We start from the raw sequence: 21,650 nt of genomic DNA, 5'->3' as shown, positions 1-21,650 counted from the left end.
AAATCCGAGCCCGTTATTTTCATTTTTTTTGTTTTTGTTTATAAAAGTACGTGTTTTTGTCTTGATTTGACTGAAGTACTAGCGGCGTTTATCATAAGAATAAGGTGTAAAATATATTTCTCTCGCTTCGCAAATGAGGCGTTTTCCATATAAAAACCTTGCTTTATAAAACCGAAAAAAGGAAGCAATTTGTTTTACCTCTACTAACAGGTTCAGAATGAATAATTCCATATATCGATGCCACTTCCATGTATTTACATTAATCTATCAAGTCCGCGTTATACTAATTACGCTTTTGTTTGGACGAATGAATGAGTGAGTGGACTGAGTGAATGAATGAATGATTTTACTAGAATATCTTAAGGATCAGAACAAGTCACGTTGGGGACCATTCAAGACCAGCTCCAAGCCAGTCAACATCCCACTATTCGCTACTCAACGTAAGTATTTAAAATGATACGATATTCTCTTATATATATTCTAAATATATGTTTTTATTTTGGAGGTTTACATTTTTGTCTCGACTTTGATATTTCATCGTTTTTTCATGAAAACCATGCCATTGTTTTCCTATTTCCTGCTCGGCAATAGCAATTTTACTTTCTAATTTTCAAGAAAAATTTAATAAGGCAAGTCCTGGGTTACAGTGTAAGTCGAATGTTATTCTTAAAATTGAAAAGTGTGAGATTATTTCTCCTACATGTAGTTACTGGAAGAGTATGCTATGTTTTCATTTACATCAAGGTACCGGAAAATGGGTTTTTTTACATTTCAAAAGGATCCTATGCAAAAACATTACCTACCCTAATGATAACTGTAGTAACTAGATGAATATCCTTAATATCGGCCTTCCTTTATAGTCAGTCAATCTTTCTATTATCGGATTATGAATTATCGAACAACAACAAGCTTTGCCGGAGCATGAAACCGCTCATCTCAGATCGCAATTTCGTTCTATTCATTCATCAGAAATATGTATTTAGGAAATCGTTTGTGAGGTACAGCGATATAGGAATATCAAACATAACGGTTGCACGATTTCTTTAATTCATTTTCATGATTCTAAATGAGAAGAAAACGGGGGGAAATATTCCTAGTACAGGTTAGAGTTTATTGTATTTAAACAGTTCCTACAGGAATGGCAAAAAATTGAAAATTAAAAGTGAGAATTTCACTGCTAATGTTACAAATGTGATCATCTTTTGGATTTAATAAGCCGCGCAAAATTACCGATTTTTGACCAATGTTTATCGTTTTAATATATGTAATGAGCTTTACCGCTTGTATTACTACCACACGAGGCGTGAGCCTAGCCCTTGGAGTCACTTCTGTACCTGTACTAAATTAAGATATCAATTCAAAATGATTTGCTGTAGCATAGTGCCACCTTGGCACTATGATTTTATCCGCAGTTATATGTCTTCATATTTCCGTCAGTTTTTGCGATTCCCTCTGTATCTTCTTGCCTAAAATTCATTTAATTTCTTAAATTACGCTGTATAAAGCGTTTTCGTGGTGCCGTGTTTGTTTAGGAAGAGATTGAAATGGTTTAAAGTCAACTGTACGTGCGTCGAAGAAGTTCGACTCCCTTCAATCTGGCGGCTACATAGCAAACATATATAGATTTACGACAAAAAGCCTTCAATCATATCCAGAATTTATGTTTTTTCTTTTTCTTTTTTCTAATCGAACTGATAAAATCAAATATTTTATTATCTTTAAATTGCAAAAGAACACTCTTTTGCCAGCTCTTTTACCAAAGATACTGACGTGGAAAGCGTACGATTTTATTTATTTTTCCAGTAGGATACATAAGTTATGTAACACTAAGATACTTTCAGCTCCTGTACAAATATTGTAAATATTCAAAAAAGAAAAAACAAAGAAAAAAGATTAGAATGCCGATTGATTGGAAATAAGTGCTATTACTATGATTCTTCTTTTAAAATTTAATTTTGCATGGGCATGAAAAATTACAAGAATCCATGCAGGTCGTCTTTCGTACGCAGTTGGTGTCACTAACAACAGATTGATTAAAATACTCGCTTCCAACGACCGTTGATATGGCATGAAATTTCCAGATTAAAAGGTTAAAGTCCTAAATATAGAATCATCAATTCAGTATTCAATAAGTTCAAAGATATAACTAATTTTACTCGTAAAATTTTTGAATAAAGGTATTTGTTTGGTATTTTTGGTTATGGACGAGACTTTGATCACTTTCCCTCCCGCACGTTTATTTTGTAGAAGTCGTTCCGAACTGCGAGGGCGCGCGCGCGCGTGGTGTTTTCCCGCCATTTCTTTGAGTAGGTCTTGAATCTTTGATAAGCTAATTTCGGTCGTATCTGGAGATCGCCTTACGCACGCAAACCAAATTATCGCAGACTTGCATCGAAATTAGCCCAAAATACATGGCAACTGGCCTCTTTGATACTATTTTAATTTCTCTTTCCTTGAATCTGTTTTCAAATCAAAAAATCAAGAGATTTATGCGAGTTTGATGTCACTTCTCTGGTGGCCTTACATTTCCTAGTCATTTATTTATCATTTATGATTCAGTGTTTTTCACGATTGGTTACACCCACATATACAAGTACCCATTCAAAGCCAATTCAGGTTCATTCAGTCGTAAGAACGTACTTCAGCCAGAAAGCTGAATTTCTATCGGTTTGTGTGCCACAAGGACCAAGAGTTTCTTTCCTTGAGAAATAATTCATCCTAGTGCTTTTAAAGGTGAGAATAATTGTTGTCAGTCTATTTGATATTAAGGACAAGTTTCAGTTGTGCTGTGGTTTTGTTTAGCAGGCTATCAATACTCCAAAGCATAACCCGCTTTATCCTATATGACGTCCAAACGCATCCTTTCCAGCGAATTGCACTAAAACTGTCCAGTAAAGAACGTGTCGCAAATTATCGCTTAGGAATTCTCCAGTGTCCGTTTCTCCCAGAAAAATTAATACATGTTTATTTTAATCCTTCTATTAAAGAAGAAAATGGAATAGAATTTGCATTTTTGTCTCAGAAAAGTGGAAATAATTCGTATTGATTGAAATTCATTTTTTTAATTGTTTTAATAAGACGTAGGAAGTAGAAGATCACGCAACTTCTAGTGCACCTTAAGTCAAAAAACGATCGAAATAATTGTTCAAAAATCGTAAAAAACCTCCAATACATTTCTCATAACTTAAGAAAATTTTCTCGTTGGTTTGTAACGTTTCCGGATCATTTTGCTGGAAGTTTGAGAGCTAGAATCAAGAGCTAGAGAAGTAAAAATGTTGTAAGTACAGATTTTTAAAATTAAGGAAAAAACAATAAATTTATGTACTTGTAATTAATTTATTTGTTTAATGATAAATAAAAATGTTATATATATATATATATATATAAAAGAGAGCTAGAATCGTGCTTCTTTTTGAACGCTCTGCTTGAGTTTTTATATAATATACGCTCTTTCATTAAACATCTTGTATTTGACCAACCACTCACATTGATATGTTGTTAACTGAGCTCCACCAACCTCTTAATCAAACTTCAATTGAAGGTAATATCTCTCTCTGACATGCAATTTCTAAACATGAGGTTTTCAGTTCTTCAGCTAAAAGCAAAGTATAGTAGTTTCAGGTTTTTTCCCCAGTTTTCCCACGTGTCTGAGCGTTTTGTCGGAACAGAATGGTTTTTTCATCTTTTCTTCAATTTTTTTTCCCGTTAAAATTGTTCATTTTTCTTTTTAGTCAAAATGTTTACAGACTGTAATCAATTTCCTCTCTTTCTGTTAGCATTTTTTCTTTTCTTCCAAAGTACTGATGCTCCAGGCATTTATATCATTATCTGATAACGTTAATGAAGCAAGTCTTTGCTTTCAAGTGAAATTTAAGCAACAATACCTAAAAACCATCCAATTGTTCCTTTTTTCTATTTCATTCCTTTCCCTTTAGTAACATGCTCGGCGTCTGTATCTCATAAGAAGGAGGAAAAAAAACAATTTTGGTTATTATCAAGTTTAAGCATGATGAAAATATCCTATTTTTTATCTTCTTTTCATCTCTTTTTTTAATTGATTCTCTGCTTCATTCATCCAACAAGGTATGCAGGCCTTTTAATATCTCCATAACGGGGACTTTTTTTTCTATTTTTATTATTGCTTTACTCCATTCGACATGCTTGCTCTAGGCAGGCATCTCATCATCTGATAACGACAAAATCGACTGCTGTCTGCTGTCAGAAAGTTAAATAAATATTACCAAAGGCCCACGCAAAAGGTGTGTCTGAAAAACAAGTTTACTATGCGATAATCCGTTAATATAATGTGTGTCATTTATTACAAAAATATAAATCTTTATGAGAGCTTAAAATCAGACGAAGAGAAAGAAAACACGCAGATCGTAATGCATCTCGAAATGATTTCTCTCGCTATCGGTTCTGCTTGCTCTAACGTAAAAGTGATGCATGCGTGCAAATTGAGCACATGCCAAATCCAATCTCAGGATTAAGGTCAATTTTTTTCGCATCTTAAAACAACCTCTGGGCTAATGTAAGTTAGGAAACGGCTAACTCTTAGTGAATTTAGCGTGTTGGATTACTCTAATGCTATATTTTTCATTGTGATTCTACTTTTTACTTGGCATTTAAATTTTGAAAGATGCCATTTTGAAAGATGCCATCTTGCAAACGTACGCGAATATAACAGATGTGGTTTTAGCGGCATGAAGGGTACTTTAACTATGCATGAAAAAAAACGTTTTGACCATCTTTTATATCCGATCTCGAAGATGCTGTAATCTGTCTTCGGTGTTTTCAGGAAACATAAAACCATTCACAATTCAAAAAAGAAAAAGTCACGATATCAACACTTTCTTTAAAAACAACCTGACACAAAACAATAACCTATTCTACTCATAAATATACATAACTGCTTTGATAACACCTAAACAAAATACAAGGGAAAAACTTTAATATTGCATGCTCGAATTTTCTGGATCAAATTTCAAAGAGCTTTCTATATATTTGTGAGTTTTCACAAGATTAGATTGATTTATTTTGAAATGCCCTAGGTTCCGAAGCCTTTGTTTATCGGTTTTATCTAAAAACAAACTCGATAAAGAATATTCTCCATAAACATGGACGCTAAACAAATCAATATGGGATATGAAGAGATGTTATTTCCTTAAGATGTCCAGAAAAATGGGAAATGAATACAAGATTACGAGGGTAAACAACGTCGTAAGAAGTTATTCGAAGCCAAAACTCATTGACAAGCATTGTTCTGAATAATGTTTGTTATGATTGTAAATATCGAAAGTTCATATAGCCCTATAAATAACTGATCCTTGGAGAGCACTAGGCATTTCCTACGGTGACAGTGTTTTTCTTTATGTTGCCCTACAGTTCATTCTAGACAGTCTGGCAGTCGTTTAAGAGATTGAGGCGTTAAAGAAATTCCTTTCAAGTGTTTTTACGCAAGATCACGCGAGTATCTTTAAGACCCCACATTAAATCTTTACCCTCTTTTCTTGTTATTCTCTCGTTTCTTGCATGAACTGCATAACCTAGCCATTTTTAAAGCTTAAAAGGTCTTATGACATTTCTTACCTCTCCAGAATCTAATAGTTGACATGCATTCAGTGTATTGAAGTTCAAAACAGGAAAGATAGGAATATCAAAATAGAAAATGATGGGGACAAGCAGATAAATGGGTTCGTAAAAATGATTAATGAAAAAAAAAAAGAGGCACGTTTGTCACCGTTGGAGAACTATTAGGTCTATATACTTAGCTCGTGTTTTGAAGGCTATGATGGCTCAGTATTGAAGATAAGAAATTAGAAGGACATTGAAAAGGAAGAAGAAAGAAAGAAAGAACGAACGAACGAACGAACGAACGAACGAACGAACGAACGAACGAACGAACGAACAAACAAACAAATGAAAGAAAGATCGAAAGCAAGAAAGAAAGCTTATAACAAAGAAAACTAATGGAGAAATAAGACAATAGAAGGAAAGGGAAAAAGGAAGAAAGAAAGGGAAACGAACGAATGATTGATTGAATAAATACAGAAAATCAAGTTATTCAAAGTATTGTCAGGTTCATTGACATAAACCTTTTTCAAAAAATATTCTTAAATACTAGATCAAAGTAATTCTAGTCGCAATTAAAGGTGGATGAGAGTGAAGCTTGTTGCAAAAGTGTTGTAGGAATACTAAAAGATAGTTGTTCTTTCAAGGTGCTTGTCCAATTTGGTCCAGGGAATCGTAATGATACAATGTAAATATATATATAGTTACACGAAGTCACCGAGCGATTGTTGGATTCGTAATCTCGCCGGCTGTAAATACCTTAACTGAACAAAAAGAAATAACATTATTCTGTTTTACTAGTCTCAATTAATGGTATCAAAATAAATATACTGTTTATGAGCATCACCGTTGCCAATGTTACAAATGCACAACAAAAGTTCGTACGAGGAAAGCTGTGTAGGTTACGTGATAATTTCCCGCCATTGTGACATCGTAACATTGGCATTGCAATATCACATGTTTCGTTATCTGTCACGTGCGTGTCCTTTTTCCAGAGTATTGATGTCTACCAAGACCATGAAGGACAGAGAGGCTAGGTTGCGTTTCTCTTTTGGTGTTAATTGGTGCTGACCAGAAGAAATTAAACGTAGGGCCAAAGACAAAAAATGCATTGAAATTTAAATAGCTCTTGGAAAAAAGTAAAGTAAACATATGTTAACTGGCTAAGGCAACTACTAATGTGAATTGTTTTGAGTAATGGTTTCAACGGCGCGAGAGAAAAATTCTTATGCTCCCACAGTTTTTTAAAGTAATTATTTGCATTTTTACTACTTCTAGACTTATGCTCTAGCCATTTCATCATGTTTCATCTAAATGCTAAATAAATTAACTTTTTAGTTAAACTTGTTATAACTACACCACGTACATGTAGAAAAGGCATAAAATATAATAAAAGAATATTATTTATTTATTTTATTTGGCAGCTAGTAATTTAGACCCACTAGTCTGTCATCAAAGTATCTAATTTTCTTTCGCTTCCAGGCCTTAAGGTTATAGTTAAACTATAAAGAAATGAAAAAACAAAAAGAAATGAAACGAGTTCAAATGAGATTAGCGTAATGGTACGCCCGGTCATTGAGTGTGTTCGATATCTGTTTATATATATTTAAAAAAAAAAAATATATATATATATATACACACACCGAATCGCTAAAACTTTGACACTTTAAAGATATATATACATATATGTGTAACCCCCTCTTTTCTATTGTCATACCTGGATTTTCAAGGAAAGACAATAGGAAAAAGGGGATACATATATATGTATATATATCGCTAAATTGTCAAAGTTTTAGGGATTCGGTGTATGTATATATATATACACACTTGATTGCAAAAAGGTCGTAGTATACGTTTATAAATATATCTATTGAGATGCAAGATATCAAATGAGATGCAGAAAGTAAAAAATAACTTATTTGGTCTTATTTATCTTCTATTATATATCAGAGACATAAGTATTGCACAAAGTCAAGTTAAAAAAGTATTTTCCACAAAATGTCGTGGCTAAGCAATCGTATTTAAGCTTGTTTAACATTCTGCATCTCATTTGATATCTTGCATCTCATCAGGTATATGTATAAATGTATACTACAACCTTTCTGCAATCAAGTGTGTGTATATATACAACACTTCCTAATTACCTTTACTCCACTTCAGACAATATATACATTATATATATATATATATATATATGTATAAAGTGTTGTGCGACGTCTCACGATATTTTCTTTCTATTGCTCGTTTTTTTCGTTACTTATAGTATTCCACAATTTCCGGTTTCTATTTTGATAGTTGACTTGTCGTGTCGACTGTAAAATGAGGAAAATGGCGCTAGAAAATAAAAAGAGAACAAAGAGAAGGTCCTGGTTTTGAAATAAGATCATTATGAAAAAAGAAAAAGAAAGAGAGAGAGAGAAAAAGAACTTTTGTATTGTCATTTTAATTTCTATCATTAGGTAATTCAGTGAAAAAGATTTCACTAAAATTACTAAACAGTTACGCCAATATAGAATAGTACTAGTGTAGTGAGTGTATAATTTACGTAATTCATTACTGAATAATTCAAAAGGCTTTCTTTATTTAGCGAGATAATGCGTTGAACTGTCTAAATGTTACTCTCAAAAGCTAGTTTTAAGTCAAGCCCACAAAAGAAAATTAAAACAATATATGGTTTTTACTTAAATTTGGTTTTATTTTTCATGTTTACATGACTTCAGCTCATTAAGTTCCATAGCCATCACACGTAGCAAATCTCTAAAAATATCAAATACTTTTTTGTCGTGAATTTATTATTCTAGTTGTTCTTTTTTTAAAGTTTTATCGCTATATTTTTACCTTCATTTAAGCTGTTTAACATATTTTAAAATTAAATTCAAAATTGAAAATCATTTCCAACAGGAAGCCATTCCAGTGAAGTCTGCGACTATCGCAGATTTTCCCGCTCTTTTCGCAGTAGGAGGCGCGCCAGTTCGACGGGAAAACGTTCTGTTTAACAAGTTATGACCCTTCGATTATCACTACACCTGCAGACTGGAATCGTCACATACAAAAGGGAAAAATCCATGTCAAAAGCAACCTGTCTTGAGCCAAGACATTAGAACTCACAGCATAATAACACCATGGAAAAGTTTACAATTACAAACTGCTGTAAAAGCCTCTGGAAAAAGACCTAAATTTCTTTTAAAATCTCGAAAGGATAGCCTATTTAAATTGCGGAGGTTTTTGGAGTGCTTTGTTATTAGCGGAGTCTTTTGTTATCAAAGATTCCTTATCATCAACCTTTTCACGATGAAACACCCATTTATCCTTCGTAATTAGTCGCGTAATTGAACAAAAAAAAAAAAAACACTTTTCTTTCAACCTCATATATTTTTAGAATATTTTTTCCCTCTTTATTTTATCCGAACAATCGAGAACTGATACCCACTATTTGTCGCCGCAATCGAGAGTCCAGTGAAATGATAAACCGACTATTTGCACTTTGACTGCAGCCACTCAAATGTCGTTGTCATAAAATCTAATTTATAAGAGAAGCTGAAAATGGATGATGTGTGTATTCACTTTTATACTAAAATGGCATCTTTACCGCGCCTAATGATTATAAATTTCAGGCTTTTCAAAGCCCCGCCCTTATGTAGTTCTCAACCTCTAAACCACTGCAATGCCATGAACTCAGCTTTAAAAATTAAATTCACCTGAAAAGGTAAATAAATATATATATTTGAAAAATATGATTTTGATAATTTAATTTTTAATTTGAATTGTGTCGGCATATGTAAGTGAGAAATATCTAGTTATAACTGAGTTATATGGTGGGGAAAAACATCGATTAGTGCGTCCAATAGCTTTTGCAATAAAACGTTGCATCTAAGTAAAAAGAATTGAAAAACTTAGATTGTTAGAGATATTTAGTTGAATATATCATTGTCATTAGGTATAAATCTATTACAGCCCGAAGCTCGTTCATTTCCACTGTTATATAATGAAATCCTTTACGACTTTGCCTTGAGTACGGTAGTTTGCAATAGATACATATCATCTGAACCTGAAAATTGGATAACTCTAATTAAACTTTTCTTATCTTTAACTTTTATTTCAAAATGGGCATTTACTACTCAGTAGGCATTCACGTCACGTGGCATTAGTTGATTGCAGTATAGATCGTACCCGGTGACATCCAAATGGCTTCCGTGTTGCCTGAACCACTCAAAATGCTAGAAAACGCACACCCTGCATGCCGCAAGCCATTTCAATCATTTCAAATCCTACTATACGTTGTTTTGTTGTTGTTGTTGTTTTTCTTTTCTTTTCTTTTGTTTGTTTGTTTTGTTTTGTTTTGGAGTTTTCCCGTTTATTGTCCTAGAAGGACTGAACTTGATGCAAAAGCGATTTTACCATTTCCGAGCCTCCAAAGATACCTCACCTCCCGTCATCTCCCAAATATAATAGTCAGTTTCGAACGCCTTCAGCACCTGTAAAGGAATTGTCTCGTTTTCATTTTCTTCCTTCATATTGGCTCTCTTTTCAAAAACACGCACAAAGCAAGTTGATAATAAATATTCGTAAACCTCGATAATGGCCATACATGGCATGTGAAAAGCTAATTACAGTCAAGGTGTTTGATGCACATATGTCATCTTTGAACGCATCAGTGGACTCTTTTAGTCGTTAAGTAAGCAAACTAAGAGTTTGGGGTGAGGAGCCCATTACCTTGGAAGTAAAGATTTTAGAAAGCATGTCAGTCAACGAGAGTTCATCAGGAGGTTTTGACACAAAAGTTCAATGGACACGCGGCTCGATAGGATGCCTTTATTAAAGAATTGCATGCTACGCAGTCTCATAAATCTTAAAGCTTGGTCAAAAGGCCACCCAATCAAAATGCTCGGACAATAAAACGAAGAACAGCATGGCCGAAAGCAACTCGTGGATCTCTTGTCAGTGCGCATTGTATTCAAATCAGATGACCTTTGTATTAATTTTGAGAGGAAAATAAGCCAAAAGCAACGATTTGGCATTTTTATGTTTTCAAAATCGCACTTCAGTTGTCACAAAGTGCCTTCATTGCTTTATGGCGGAAGGCAAGCATTGTATTATTGATGTGCAAAACAGTACCGATTGGAGATTTTCTTTTCTATTTACATGTAAATTGACGCGTGGACTCTAAACTATTGTTCTAATTTAAATGACATGTCCGGGCGTGCACGTGGATTAACCTTTCCAAAGCGAACCGAAAATTTATGCCCAAAACAGTGACAGGTAGTCAGCTGAAACTATCATTCACTAGTGGTAATCTCTCCCTCTTAAAATGAGAAGAACTTGTTGACAAAAATCTATGGAATAAATGCAAGGAAGGAAAATAAAAAGACTGAAAGTGACGTCTAACAAATTTAATTAAATCCGAAGGGAAAATGTCATTCATAATAATCTACTTGGAGTATCATATTTTTTGGGGGTGGTGAGTCGATTGTATGTTGTGTAGTCCATAGTAGTACCCTCGTGCATCAGCTGACGTAACCAAAAGGTGTGTTTTCGTAATGGTTCAGCAGTACTCGCCCTTGCGATCAAATATCAACATACTGAATGAAAGTGACTGACATTTATTGCTTAAGGGAATAGAATCATCAAATATTTAAGCTTAGAAAAATTACATCAAAATTACCATTTTGCTAATGAATCCTCAGTGAATTTCGTAGTATTTATTTAAGCTGGTAATAATTTCTGCGAAGAGCACGTTTAACGAAATGGCACGCATCCATTGTGAAAGTACGTCAGACGTCAAGGATCCATTTTCCTCTTGTACTGATCACTTTTAATTTCAAATGTGTAAGTCGTGTGCTTTTGCGTGAGTTATTTCATATATTCACCAAGTATTTCTGCCAAAAACGTTAAGAAACAAATAACAGGAAAGACTATTATTGATAATATTTATAATAGTTTCATCTGTACGCCCCCACACACCTATCGGAGCATGATAGTCTCAAGCCAAGTTGTTCTTACTTGAGTTGAAAAAAATATAAAACCCAAAGTTTACTGGTGCCCTGTTAATTAATTGCTAAGACCACCATAAATATAAAAATACTTAAAGACAATATCTTGAATTTGCATGAACAATTAGCACGAAGTAAAAAAAAAGTTTTCAAGCTGAATTTTTCAAAGTTGCTATGGAAAATGGAAAATGGTAAAACGTGAATTTATATCTGAAACGATTCATTTTTTTCCAGGATTCATTACATATGTCGGAATCCAAGACACATAGTATAGTATGCAATTTATCATATGAGCGGTGATCCAAAAGGCCTGGCAATAAATAGAGTTGGGATTTAAAGACAAGATAATCCCTTTTCGTTTCTATGGAGAGATTAGTGATCGTATTGTTCTTTACTATAGAATCAAAACAATGATTACTGAGATTAGGTTTGTAATTTTTATTCAGTCAAGTGAATGGGGTGTCTAGTATTTCGCACGACCAATCAGAGCACGCGATTTTGAAGGTCTCGCTTTGCTATTGGCTCCCTCTAGTGTTCATTTACGGTGCGAAGCTACGACGAGCAGTAGACCTTCCTGCAGTACAGAAGAAAAATACATCCATGGCGTAGTTCAAGACACTTTCTAGGCGGCTAAAGGTACATATCTTCTACAACTTTTTTCAATTTTAGATTTATTTTCTCATCCGCAAGAGAACTTTCATCTCAAAATTTTGTTGTAAAAAAAAATTACGCGCAAGGCTTGCGTTCGTATGATGTTGTTCGTTTCGTTGTTCATTCTGAAATGAATACGTTGTTGTTTTCAAAAACACAAGTTCGACATCGCTGGATCGTGTTAGGTGAAAAACGAAAGGAAAATACTTCAAATATAGTCAAAGCATAGCTGAATTGTCATAGTTTTAGACAGTTCTGTTCAAAATTCGCTCAAAATTACCTGCCATCAGCTCGTATGTCTTTGTCACTGAAGGAAAGCCAAGCCACGAAAACGCTTTGTGACAGGCACCTGGTCCTTTATTGTAAGCAGTTTTTGTAAGCTTATTTTGTCCTTTATTTTACCGAGTCAGTTACTTAGTAAGCTAGAAAGAAGCAGCATTTTCAATATATTCTACTTCTGAATGCCCATGACTTTGTTAGTTTTGATGCTCGCGTGTGAAACACGGTCACCCGAAAGCAGACAAGCCGATAAAGCTTGTATTTCATGTACACACTCACAGGCTGCTCTTATCTCTAGTCTATTTCCCACGTAATTTCAAGATAGGCTGTGTTACACAGAAGACCAGTTATTAGTTATTCCCAGCAATGTTGATATATTTAAAGGCAATCTAAACCTTTAGTTGAATGCCCTCGAAGATGGCGACCAACGACTCGAGGAAGAGTACAAATATTGAGACAAAACCAAGGTTCGCTCATGAATGGTGTTTAACCGCATTTGTTTATGATAGACGGCTTCCAAAAAATCTATATGGTAAAGGCTTACCACTATTCTTTCGGTAGTATCTTGTTTAGAGAACGCCGTTGGAAAGAAATACTCGTACGCATTTAAAAAATTAAAAAGCAAATTTGGAAATAAAACAAGGAATTGAAGCACTAGTTTGGTCTATATTTTTTTCCTTAGTCCAATTGGCAAACAAAAGATAAAGTTTTGGCTAGTTATTTTCCGAAGAAAAAATATTAGTGTACTATTACTATCTCTTGTGATTCTAAATAATTTCATATTCCTTTTCCTGTCCAGACCTGTCTTGGTAAACTGACTCCCAAGCTCGCGGGAATTTCCCTGCATTCCCAACTACACACATCAGCCTCTGTGGCCGTCGCCTTCACTGCTTCATCAAACGATGCTGAAATTTCTAACTTCTAAATTCAGAAACCAGTCCTTAAATGAAGTCAGGCCTTATGAACCTCAGGTAAAGACAAAAGAAAGAGTTTTGAAAAAATTTTATAACGTTTTGGTTCAGTAATTGTTGTCGTAAAGGAGTATATTGCGTCAAATCATCATTTCATGACTTTCATGTCTCGAGATTTTTTACGACTTGCTTTTTTTATTTACTATAGGGTTTTTTACGACATGAGTCAGATATGGAAGGTATGGAACGATCCGAGGATGAAGACGAAGAGCTAAGGAACTTAAACCTAGAAGGTAAATAGATATTTTTCTGTTTTGTATTTTTTAGATCTATTTTTAGCTGTTCACTAAGGTATGTTTTCGACTTTCTCTCGTTAGGCTCAGTTTCTCTCAACAACAACATAGTGGAAGCAGAGGAATCAAATTCAAAACCTCTCGTTTTAAACTTTAAAGAATGTCCATCCCTAGACCAAGAAAACCTTCCCCCACCTTTACAGACCGAAGGAAAAAAGATAGCTGGAATAGACGGTAGTACAGGATTTTCACCGATTGACATACCACACACTACAGAGGATTGCAAGAATCTCTTGGCTGAAAAACGAAAGTGGTCTCAAGTCAGCAACAAGCGCTTTTTGCATCAGCTTGGATCAGGGAACGATAGCTCGTCAGATGACGAGATAAAAGAACTTTTTTCGACTAAAACAAGCTCCGGAATATTAAGCTCGAGCCCACCCGGTAAAGTCACGGTGTTATCAAAACATTCAGCATTTTGCGCCCAAGTTCGACCAACAGACGGACATTCGAGAAGAAAGCACAGAGTTATTATTTGCGACGAGCGACCGTCACTAAACTTCGAGAAAATGCAGCAGGTAACATTAATAAGTTGCAGAAATTTTCTCCCTTTAAATATAAAATCATTTATGAGTAAGTTGAAGTATTATCATTAGTGCACAATACAGGAAATGGGCTCCAACAACACGAAATGGGTAGCCCTGAGTTAATTTCACGTCCCTTTAAATTAAATGAGTTTATATTACTGCGACAGAAAATATACACATCTTAAGTTTTAGACTGTTTTTGTGGAGGAAAATAGTGATTTTTAAAAATTCGAACTGTCAGCAATTCTTAGCTTTACAAAAACGTAAAACAAACTCTTCGTATAAATTACTTTTGTTTAAAATGATTGATTGACAAGTCTGAAGCAATTTTATGCAACGCTGCTTTCGTCATGGATAAAGTTTCTGGGTGACCTTATTTACACCTTATCAACATTTTTCCAGAAATTCAATTTTAGTTTTGATAATGAACATCTTATATCGGAAAAACGCAGAATTATACAGAAACTAAGACAGTGGTGAAAATGGAATGGAGGCAAAAACCATTGGAGCTGGTTGAAAAGTGTCTTGTTTTTTTTCTAGCTCTATTTTTGTTCTTCCTCCACTGATGGATATAGGAAATTGAATCCTTGTAATGATTGTTTTAACAACAGCTGTTTTTTTCTGAAGCAAGCACTTGGATTTAGCACGTTTTCTACATGTGTAAACAATGTGATGGACGTAGTACAATGGCTTAATTATTGCATGCCTCTCTGTTGCTCAGGGATTTCATGCATTTCAATTTTTATTGGCAGACTTACTAACGTAATTGAGTTGCCAATAGTGAATGAAATTTGTTTCCATCCAGAATTTTTGATTTCTTCATTGCATGCAATAACCTTGAACCTTTTGTATGCAAGAAATTTATTTTTAAGCCTTTTGTGCCTTGCTTTTCAAGTTCTATGAAATCTACTTATAACTGCTTAATTTGAATTTTTTTAAATTCAAAGTTGTCATGATCCTTTATGTTGAATGCTAACTTAGTGTGAACAGCTGCTAGTTTTAAAACTCTCTTCCTTTCAATGATAAAGACTGTTTCCTGTTTGATTGTGTTTATACTGGATAGTAGATGTAGATTATTTGCTATTTCCTTTGGAACTCAAGGCCAAAAAAAGGTTCAATTTTGTTTTCTAACGAGGCAAAATTATCACACAGATGCACATTAATAGAAGTGAACATAATTTTCAAGCATTCTTGCGGTAGATTGTAGCACGGCAATATGTATTTGATTACTAACAGTTACAGCAATTACAAGTACTTATACAGACCGCAAACAGACATCTAGATGAATATAGCAGCCATCAAGAAATTTTATATCACCAGCTGATCATGGTTCACCCCATCATTGATCAGAACAAATCATATTGCTAAACTGCATAACTAATGAATTTGGCCATTCCCATAAATTTATAATAATAACTGTGGGAGTATGTTTGCCATTAAAAAAATAATTGTTAAATTAACAAGCTGGTTTCTTGGTGAAACTACATAATTTCTTTGGTCATGCCACCAACATTAGTCGTTTCAGATTACAGTTTGTCCAGCTCATTATTACCAAAACTATAAAGTATCATTAATTTATAATCTTTTAATCAAGTATGTATTTATTCTTATGCTTGGAACCATATTTTTGCTTGAAAACCCAAAATAAGATATCTTAATTGCTGTAAAAATGTCAGAAAAAAATTAAGTTTGCAAAAGCAGTAGTATCCAAGTCCAGCCCCAAATATATAATTTGAAACTTTTGTATTTTTGAAAGAGAAATCTGTGATTGGATTTTATGTGGTAGATTTTTCCATTAAATGATTTTTGCATATGCTACAGCACAATCCTTTTGTAATCATCATCTGCTGTGAGTGTCCATGAATTGAATAAAGATTTTCTAGATCCAAATATTATGTATATCAAACTCTTGATATCCAATAATGAATTTGTTTATTTTGAAAGTATTCTGAATTCACATACAATAATTTGGCGTAGGTTATGTTGTATATATAATTAAGAAAGGTGCAAAGTGTATTGAAGCAAATAAGATATAGGATTAGGAAAGAAACCCTAAGATTATCAAAATTGAAATCCATAGTTTTGAAGAGAGATAGGATTTACATTAAAAATGTCCCTTCTAAATTTTTTATGTCGAGCTGATGCATGTATGATATTTCTTGAGCTTCATTAAAGGAAGTATTAGTTATTTATATTCTATTATAAGCATTAAAAGTAATATGAACTTATGAATGACCCACACCCAGTACTTATATTCAAAAACAAAGGCTAAGCATTCTTGAAACTGAACCTTAGAAATTTCATATTCAAATAAGAGTTCATAAATTTTATTGTCCAAATTGTACAAAAGAATAACTCAAGGAATGACAACTAAAAAAGTTTTTTTTGTTTCTGTGTTTATGTGTGGTCATGCATGTTAATTTATTGATCTTCCATGTTGGTGAAGTGCGTAAAGACACTCAAGAATACTGCTGTCATTAATTTTTTTCCCTCTTATGACAGATGTTCCCTAGTGAATATTATTCCTTGTCTATGCTCCTAGTGAACAGCTAATTCTTTATTCATATGATTTTATTCCATACAACAATAATATTGTTTTCTTTTTCCCCTCAGAAAACATTATTGAAAAAGTACCCCTATGGTGTCTCAAGACCAAGAGCAATTAGAATAAGAGTAAGGATACACCTTTGTTGCAATAACACTAATCCATCTTGTAGACAATTGAGATATATGGATGCTATCATTTATATAAGTTTTGTTATTAAGTCTTTTCCTCCATCTGTTGCACATTATGCAAGCAAAAATGGGGAAAAAAAGTCTAGTACATTGTGCAGGAAATAATGCATTTTGCCAGCCTTTTTTTTGGAACGTTTGTGATAATTATCATTGAATGCATGCTTAGTTTTGGATAAAGGAACCTTTGTCTTTAACTATGAGGTCAAGCATTGAATTTATTTTATGCAAGGTTAAAATTGTGGCTCACTTGCTGGCAGCTTGCTAGGCAGGGAGCATTTGAAGCTCATTGTTGCAGATCCTTTTTAAGTGTAACAAACTTGACTCTTCTGTTTAATTTTGCCCTCAACCTTCTCCCTCTTAATATTGCCGTGCAAGTATGAACCTCTTGCATGTGATATCAAAGCATCTCAATTTAGAAGGAACAAAATAATTTTGAAAAAAAAATTTCAATCTCCTGAGTTGCACTGCATTTCAACATACTGCAAGGGGTCTATTCCATTGACTTGGCTGAGCATTGTGATAAGGTGTCAAGTGTTGGACCATGCATGGTTACCATGGTTACCTTCCTAATCATAGGTGGACTGGTCTGGGCCCCTAAATCCAGCTTCATTTTTGCTAAAACACCTTTCTGAAGACAACTGGCAATATTTTGCTGCCTATCTGCAAGTGGCTTGCATGCATGCGAACACTAACCAACAGTTTGTGTTTGGATGTATGCAGGCTAATCTGTAAGTGATTACTGTGATAAAGGGGTAGTTCAGGAGTTTAATGCAGGAGTTTCATGCACTTTTCATCATTAAGGGTGTTAGTGTGTTCATGATAATGATTTTCTGTTTATTGGTTTTAGAACATGTCGCAGTCCAATATGAAACATGGGTTCAGTTATGACCAAGCAATGCTGGTGTTCAAACCCATTGCCATGAATCCCTCATTCAACTTAGCACCAGTAGAAGAACCTGGAATCGTGTTCTGAGCAGAGGAAAGCACAATAAACATGGCTGACCTAATCCATGTCGCACAATGGTCAGGACCTACATATCTATCGTGTTTTTAGGTAAATTACAAAACAGTGCATAATCTAGACATGTATCAATCCCTTTTTAGGGCTTTTTTGCATTGAACAATAATTATAGCCTTACCAAGAAAAAAGTTCTTTTTCTTTAAAACATTATAAGTTTCTTTTAGAAACGTGCTATTGTTGCAGCATGTTGGACTTATTAAGTCCAAATCATATATTGCTTTAGCATGTTAAAATTTTGCCATTTAATGGTATACACTTACATAGATATCAAAAAAAGCATTATATTACAGAGTGTGTTTGAGGTCTTAGAAAGCTATTGTTATAGTATATTTCAAGTGCTTATCTTAGGGGAACTTATAAAGCGTGATGAGTATTATTTTTAGACTATATTTTGACACAGTGTATGGTATTATCAAAACCAAAAACCAAGTTTAAAAAAAAACAAGTTTACAAGACATTATGATAACCTACTAGTAAAGATGAATGTGAGCAATGCCCACTGTAAATAAGATGTTGGCAAACAAAATCTTATGCAGCCTACGTACTGTCAGACCACTTGCTGACTACAAAGGTGTGGATTGTCCATATTCACTTAAAGTAATCCATGGGATTTACTTAGTTAAGTTTGGTTGCCACGGTAGTACTAAAGTATTCCTTTGAATATACCTCCTTGATGAATCATAGAATACCAGTCGTTTGAGGATCAGATATTTACTGAATTGGAGACAGACATACGAATGTTGGTAGTAAGGGAAAGCTTTGGTGTAAAAACCTGTAGATGCGAGATCACAAATAATTATAGACAAAAAATACAACTATTCAAACTTAAGCTCAACTTCACAAGAGAACACACAATAGAGGTCTTTACACCAAGGTAAACCTGTAGCTTAAGTTTGGGCACAGTCACTCAGAAAATAGAACATGCATGCATGAAATATTCACATACTTTTACCATTTACTCAAAATTTTGCCAGCCTACAAAATAACCTTTGTATTTAAACGTTTTTCTACTAAGAAATTATCATAATCCAGTCACTTGTTCTTAAATCACTCTTTACCTGACAATTCATTATTTTTTTATGGTTTTGATTACTTTCTGTACTTGAATAGTTCAGCACAAAATCCAAATGGAATTCTTACTTAGCTGCTTAAAAAAGGAAGCTGGCTTTCTTTTAACTATTGTATAGAAATGAACTGTTGAGTAAGAAATGGGTGCTAAACTTATTCAGTTTAAATCTACTGGAATACAGAGAAAGGCTGTGCAGAATTTTTTCAATCTCACCTCAATTTATCTCAGTATTCTGTTCCATTCATCTTTTATGTACGAAAAGAAATACCAACGAACAAAAGAAAAACTTTTTTTGTTTTTTAGTTTGCTCCAAAAAAGAGGTAGAAAAGTCATTGTGTAAATAAGATACACACAATTGTGATTATACTCAAAAGGACTCTGCCTGTTTTAATTATTTAGGATCTGTTACATATGAAACTTTTAAGCTGACTCTTGGTAACCATGTTTGGAGACAATATAGTATCGATTAATGCAGCATTGTTTAACATACTCCTGGCACTGAAAACCTTTCTTTCAAAGAAACTTTGAAAAACCAGAATAGCTTCTCTGCCATCAATACTGAAACTTGAGTTGTTAAGACAAAGTTCACAAAGAAGTGTTCAGTGTGACAACCTTTGTGAAAGTGCCAGGTCCTGTGCAGTGCCATTGGAAACAAGTTTCACCTAAAAGTTTTACCATGTAACAGCACCTAAAGACTCTGCCCAAATGTTAAATGATATGATCAGAAAAGCTTTCTTTCTGCATAATCGCTGATTATTTGAACTGTCTTTTTTTGCATCAAAGCTTTTAGACGTCTGGGTTTTAATGCTTGTGAGCCAAATTTTCCTAAATTCAATAACTTAGTCAATTGATGGATGCAATCCAAGAAAGCAGAAGATATGTTTCATGTCTGAAACCTTATGGATCATAGAAACATAAGAACAACTTGAGCTTGATTTGTTGAAATAATTGTGTTGATTGAAGACTGATTATAAAAACTTTATATCTTTATTATGGCTCTGGAAAACATCTTAACTTTCATGACAAAAATTACTGATCAAAAAATCATTTTTAGGATTATTTGTATAGAAAATATTAGGATATATGAAAACTCCCTTACTCTAAAGTTCTAATTTCTATAATGTAAGTTTGGATGTTTTCTGGGAATGCAGCATAGTGATCTAGTTGGACTGGGTGGGTTTTTTCATTTTATAAACAGTGCACTTGCTTTTGTGTGAAAAATACTTGGAATTGAGTTGCTCTTTTGCCATGGTATTATTGTTGTGCAGACATTTTAACTGGACCACTCTCACCGAGTTAAACAGTTTGTTAACTTTGTAAGAAACCCTTTGTAATACTGTTCCGAGTTTGCATGTCCTACATATCGCACAGTTTGAGCAATTAGTCCCCTCTACAATGTCCTACATTACCACTAGTGAGACCTTTTTTCTCAAAACATTTTTCAACATTTAAAAATTAAAATAGGATGAAATTAATATCTTTTCCTTGGTGACATAAGTTTGTGAAAGAGCTACTCATTTTCCAAGATTCTTGATAGTTTGATGCAAAACAGATTAATATTTATCATAGATATTTATATATTATAAGGATTTTGTATATATATTTTTTAAAGACGGAGAGAGCCGAGTGAGAGTGCCAGTTTTGAGAGGGTATTTATTCACCTAACCGAGAATCTCTCTTGAGATTTAGTTCTTACTCTTAGTGTTCATTACATGGCAACCAGGTATTTGACCTGTTTATTAATAAATAAAACACTTTACAAATATCTTGTTTGTTTGCGTAATGTATTTTGTCACTTGTAACTTGCTTTTTATAAGGCTACATTATAATGTGTGGCAGAGGGGGGGAGTAGGTGAAATTTAGGGGGGATCAGAAAAATTTTAACCAGTAAAATGGGGGGTTTGAAAATTTTTTTTCAGAGAATTGGGGGGATGCAAAATTTTTAGAACAAGCTATGAGAGATTGCCCAGGGGGGATAGTTATTTTTTTGGGGACTTCAAGGGGGGCCTTAAGATTTTTTTGTCATTTAAAGATTTCACCTGCCCCCCACCCCCCTCTCCCCCTTCTGCCATACATTATGAACGCAGCCTAATTTTTTTATCGATTCCTTAAAACCTTGATTTGGGCATCTTGAATCAAAAAAGGCGGTTCCAGGAATCTTTGAAAGAGGGGGCAGACAAATTTAGAATTAGACACTAGTCTCACTGCTGATTATGCAAAACTAAAGTAGAGGTGTGCCAGATGGCATGGAGCTAGAGGAGCATGAGTGTCATAGTGGTAAGAGCACTTCTGAAATAAAGGGGAGCCCATTGGCTCCCCATTAGTCTGCCCATTGGTATGGCTATTGACAGATCAATAATTGATAATTTAATTGATAATTTAGAATTTAGAATTAGCATGTTGGGTTAAATGGTGGGACAAAAACCATGGAACCCTGAAATACCCAGAAATACCCTTGAATAAAGGGCTGAAACCCAACATTATAGCCCTATTGCATGTTTTTGCATTCATGAGGATTTCCTCCTGGTGTCTAAAATATGTACTA

The 21,650-nt window shown here is 34.0% G+C and overlaps 1 protein-coding gene across 3 annotated transcripts; it reads left to right on the top strand.

Moving 5' to 3' along the window:
* Nucleotides 1–373: 373 nt before the first annotated feature.
* On the top strand, nucleotides 374–20,870 carry LOC116291100 (uncharacterized). 3 transcript variants are annotated; one of them, XM_031698219.2, is made up of 6 exons: nucleotides 374–440; nucleotides 13,291–13,462; nucleotides 13,611–13,695; nucleotides 13,780–14,270; nucleotides 16,893–16,952; nucleotides 17,863–20,870. In XM_031698219.2, the coding sequence occupies exons 2-6, from the start codon at nucleotides 13,394–13,396 to the stop codon at nucleotides 17,986–17,988; spliced, it is 831 nt and encodes a 276-aa protein (XP_031554079.1). In that variant the 5' UTR covers nucleotides 374–440; nucleotides 13,291–13,393; the 3' UTR covers nucleotides 17,989–20,870. The 3 variants fall into 3 exon arrangements, with proteins under 3 accessions (XP_031554079.1, XP_031554078.1, XP_031554080.1); XM_031698218.2 differs by lacking the exon at nucleotides 374–440 and adding an exon at nucleotides 12,044–12,197; XM_031698220.2 differs by lacking the exon at nucleotides 374–440 and adding an exon at nucleotides 12,555–12,574.
* The last annotated feature ends 780 nt before the right edge of the window (nucleotides 20,871–21,650 follow it).

Source organism: Actinia tenebrosa, unplaced genomic scaffold (assembly GCF_029948245.1).
Source record: "Actinia tenebrosa isolate PJP-AT-01 unplaced genomic scaffold, QUT_ActTen_1.0 PGA_scaffold8__29_contigs__length_14323225, whole genome shotgun sequence".
Taxonomy (NCBI): Eukaryota; Metazoa; Cnidaria; class Anthozoa; order Actiniaria; family Actiniidae; genus Actinia; species Actinia tenebrosa.
This window is presented reverse-complemented; position numbering and strand designations above follow the sequence as displayed.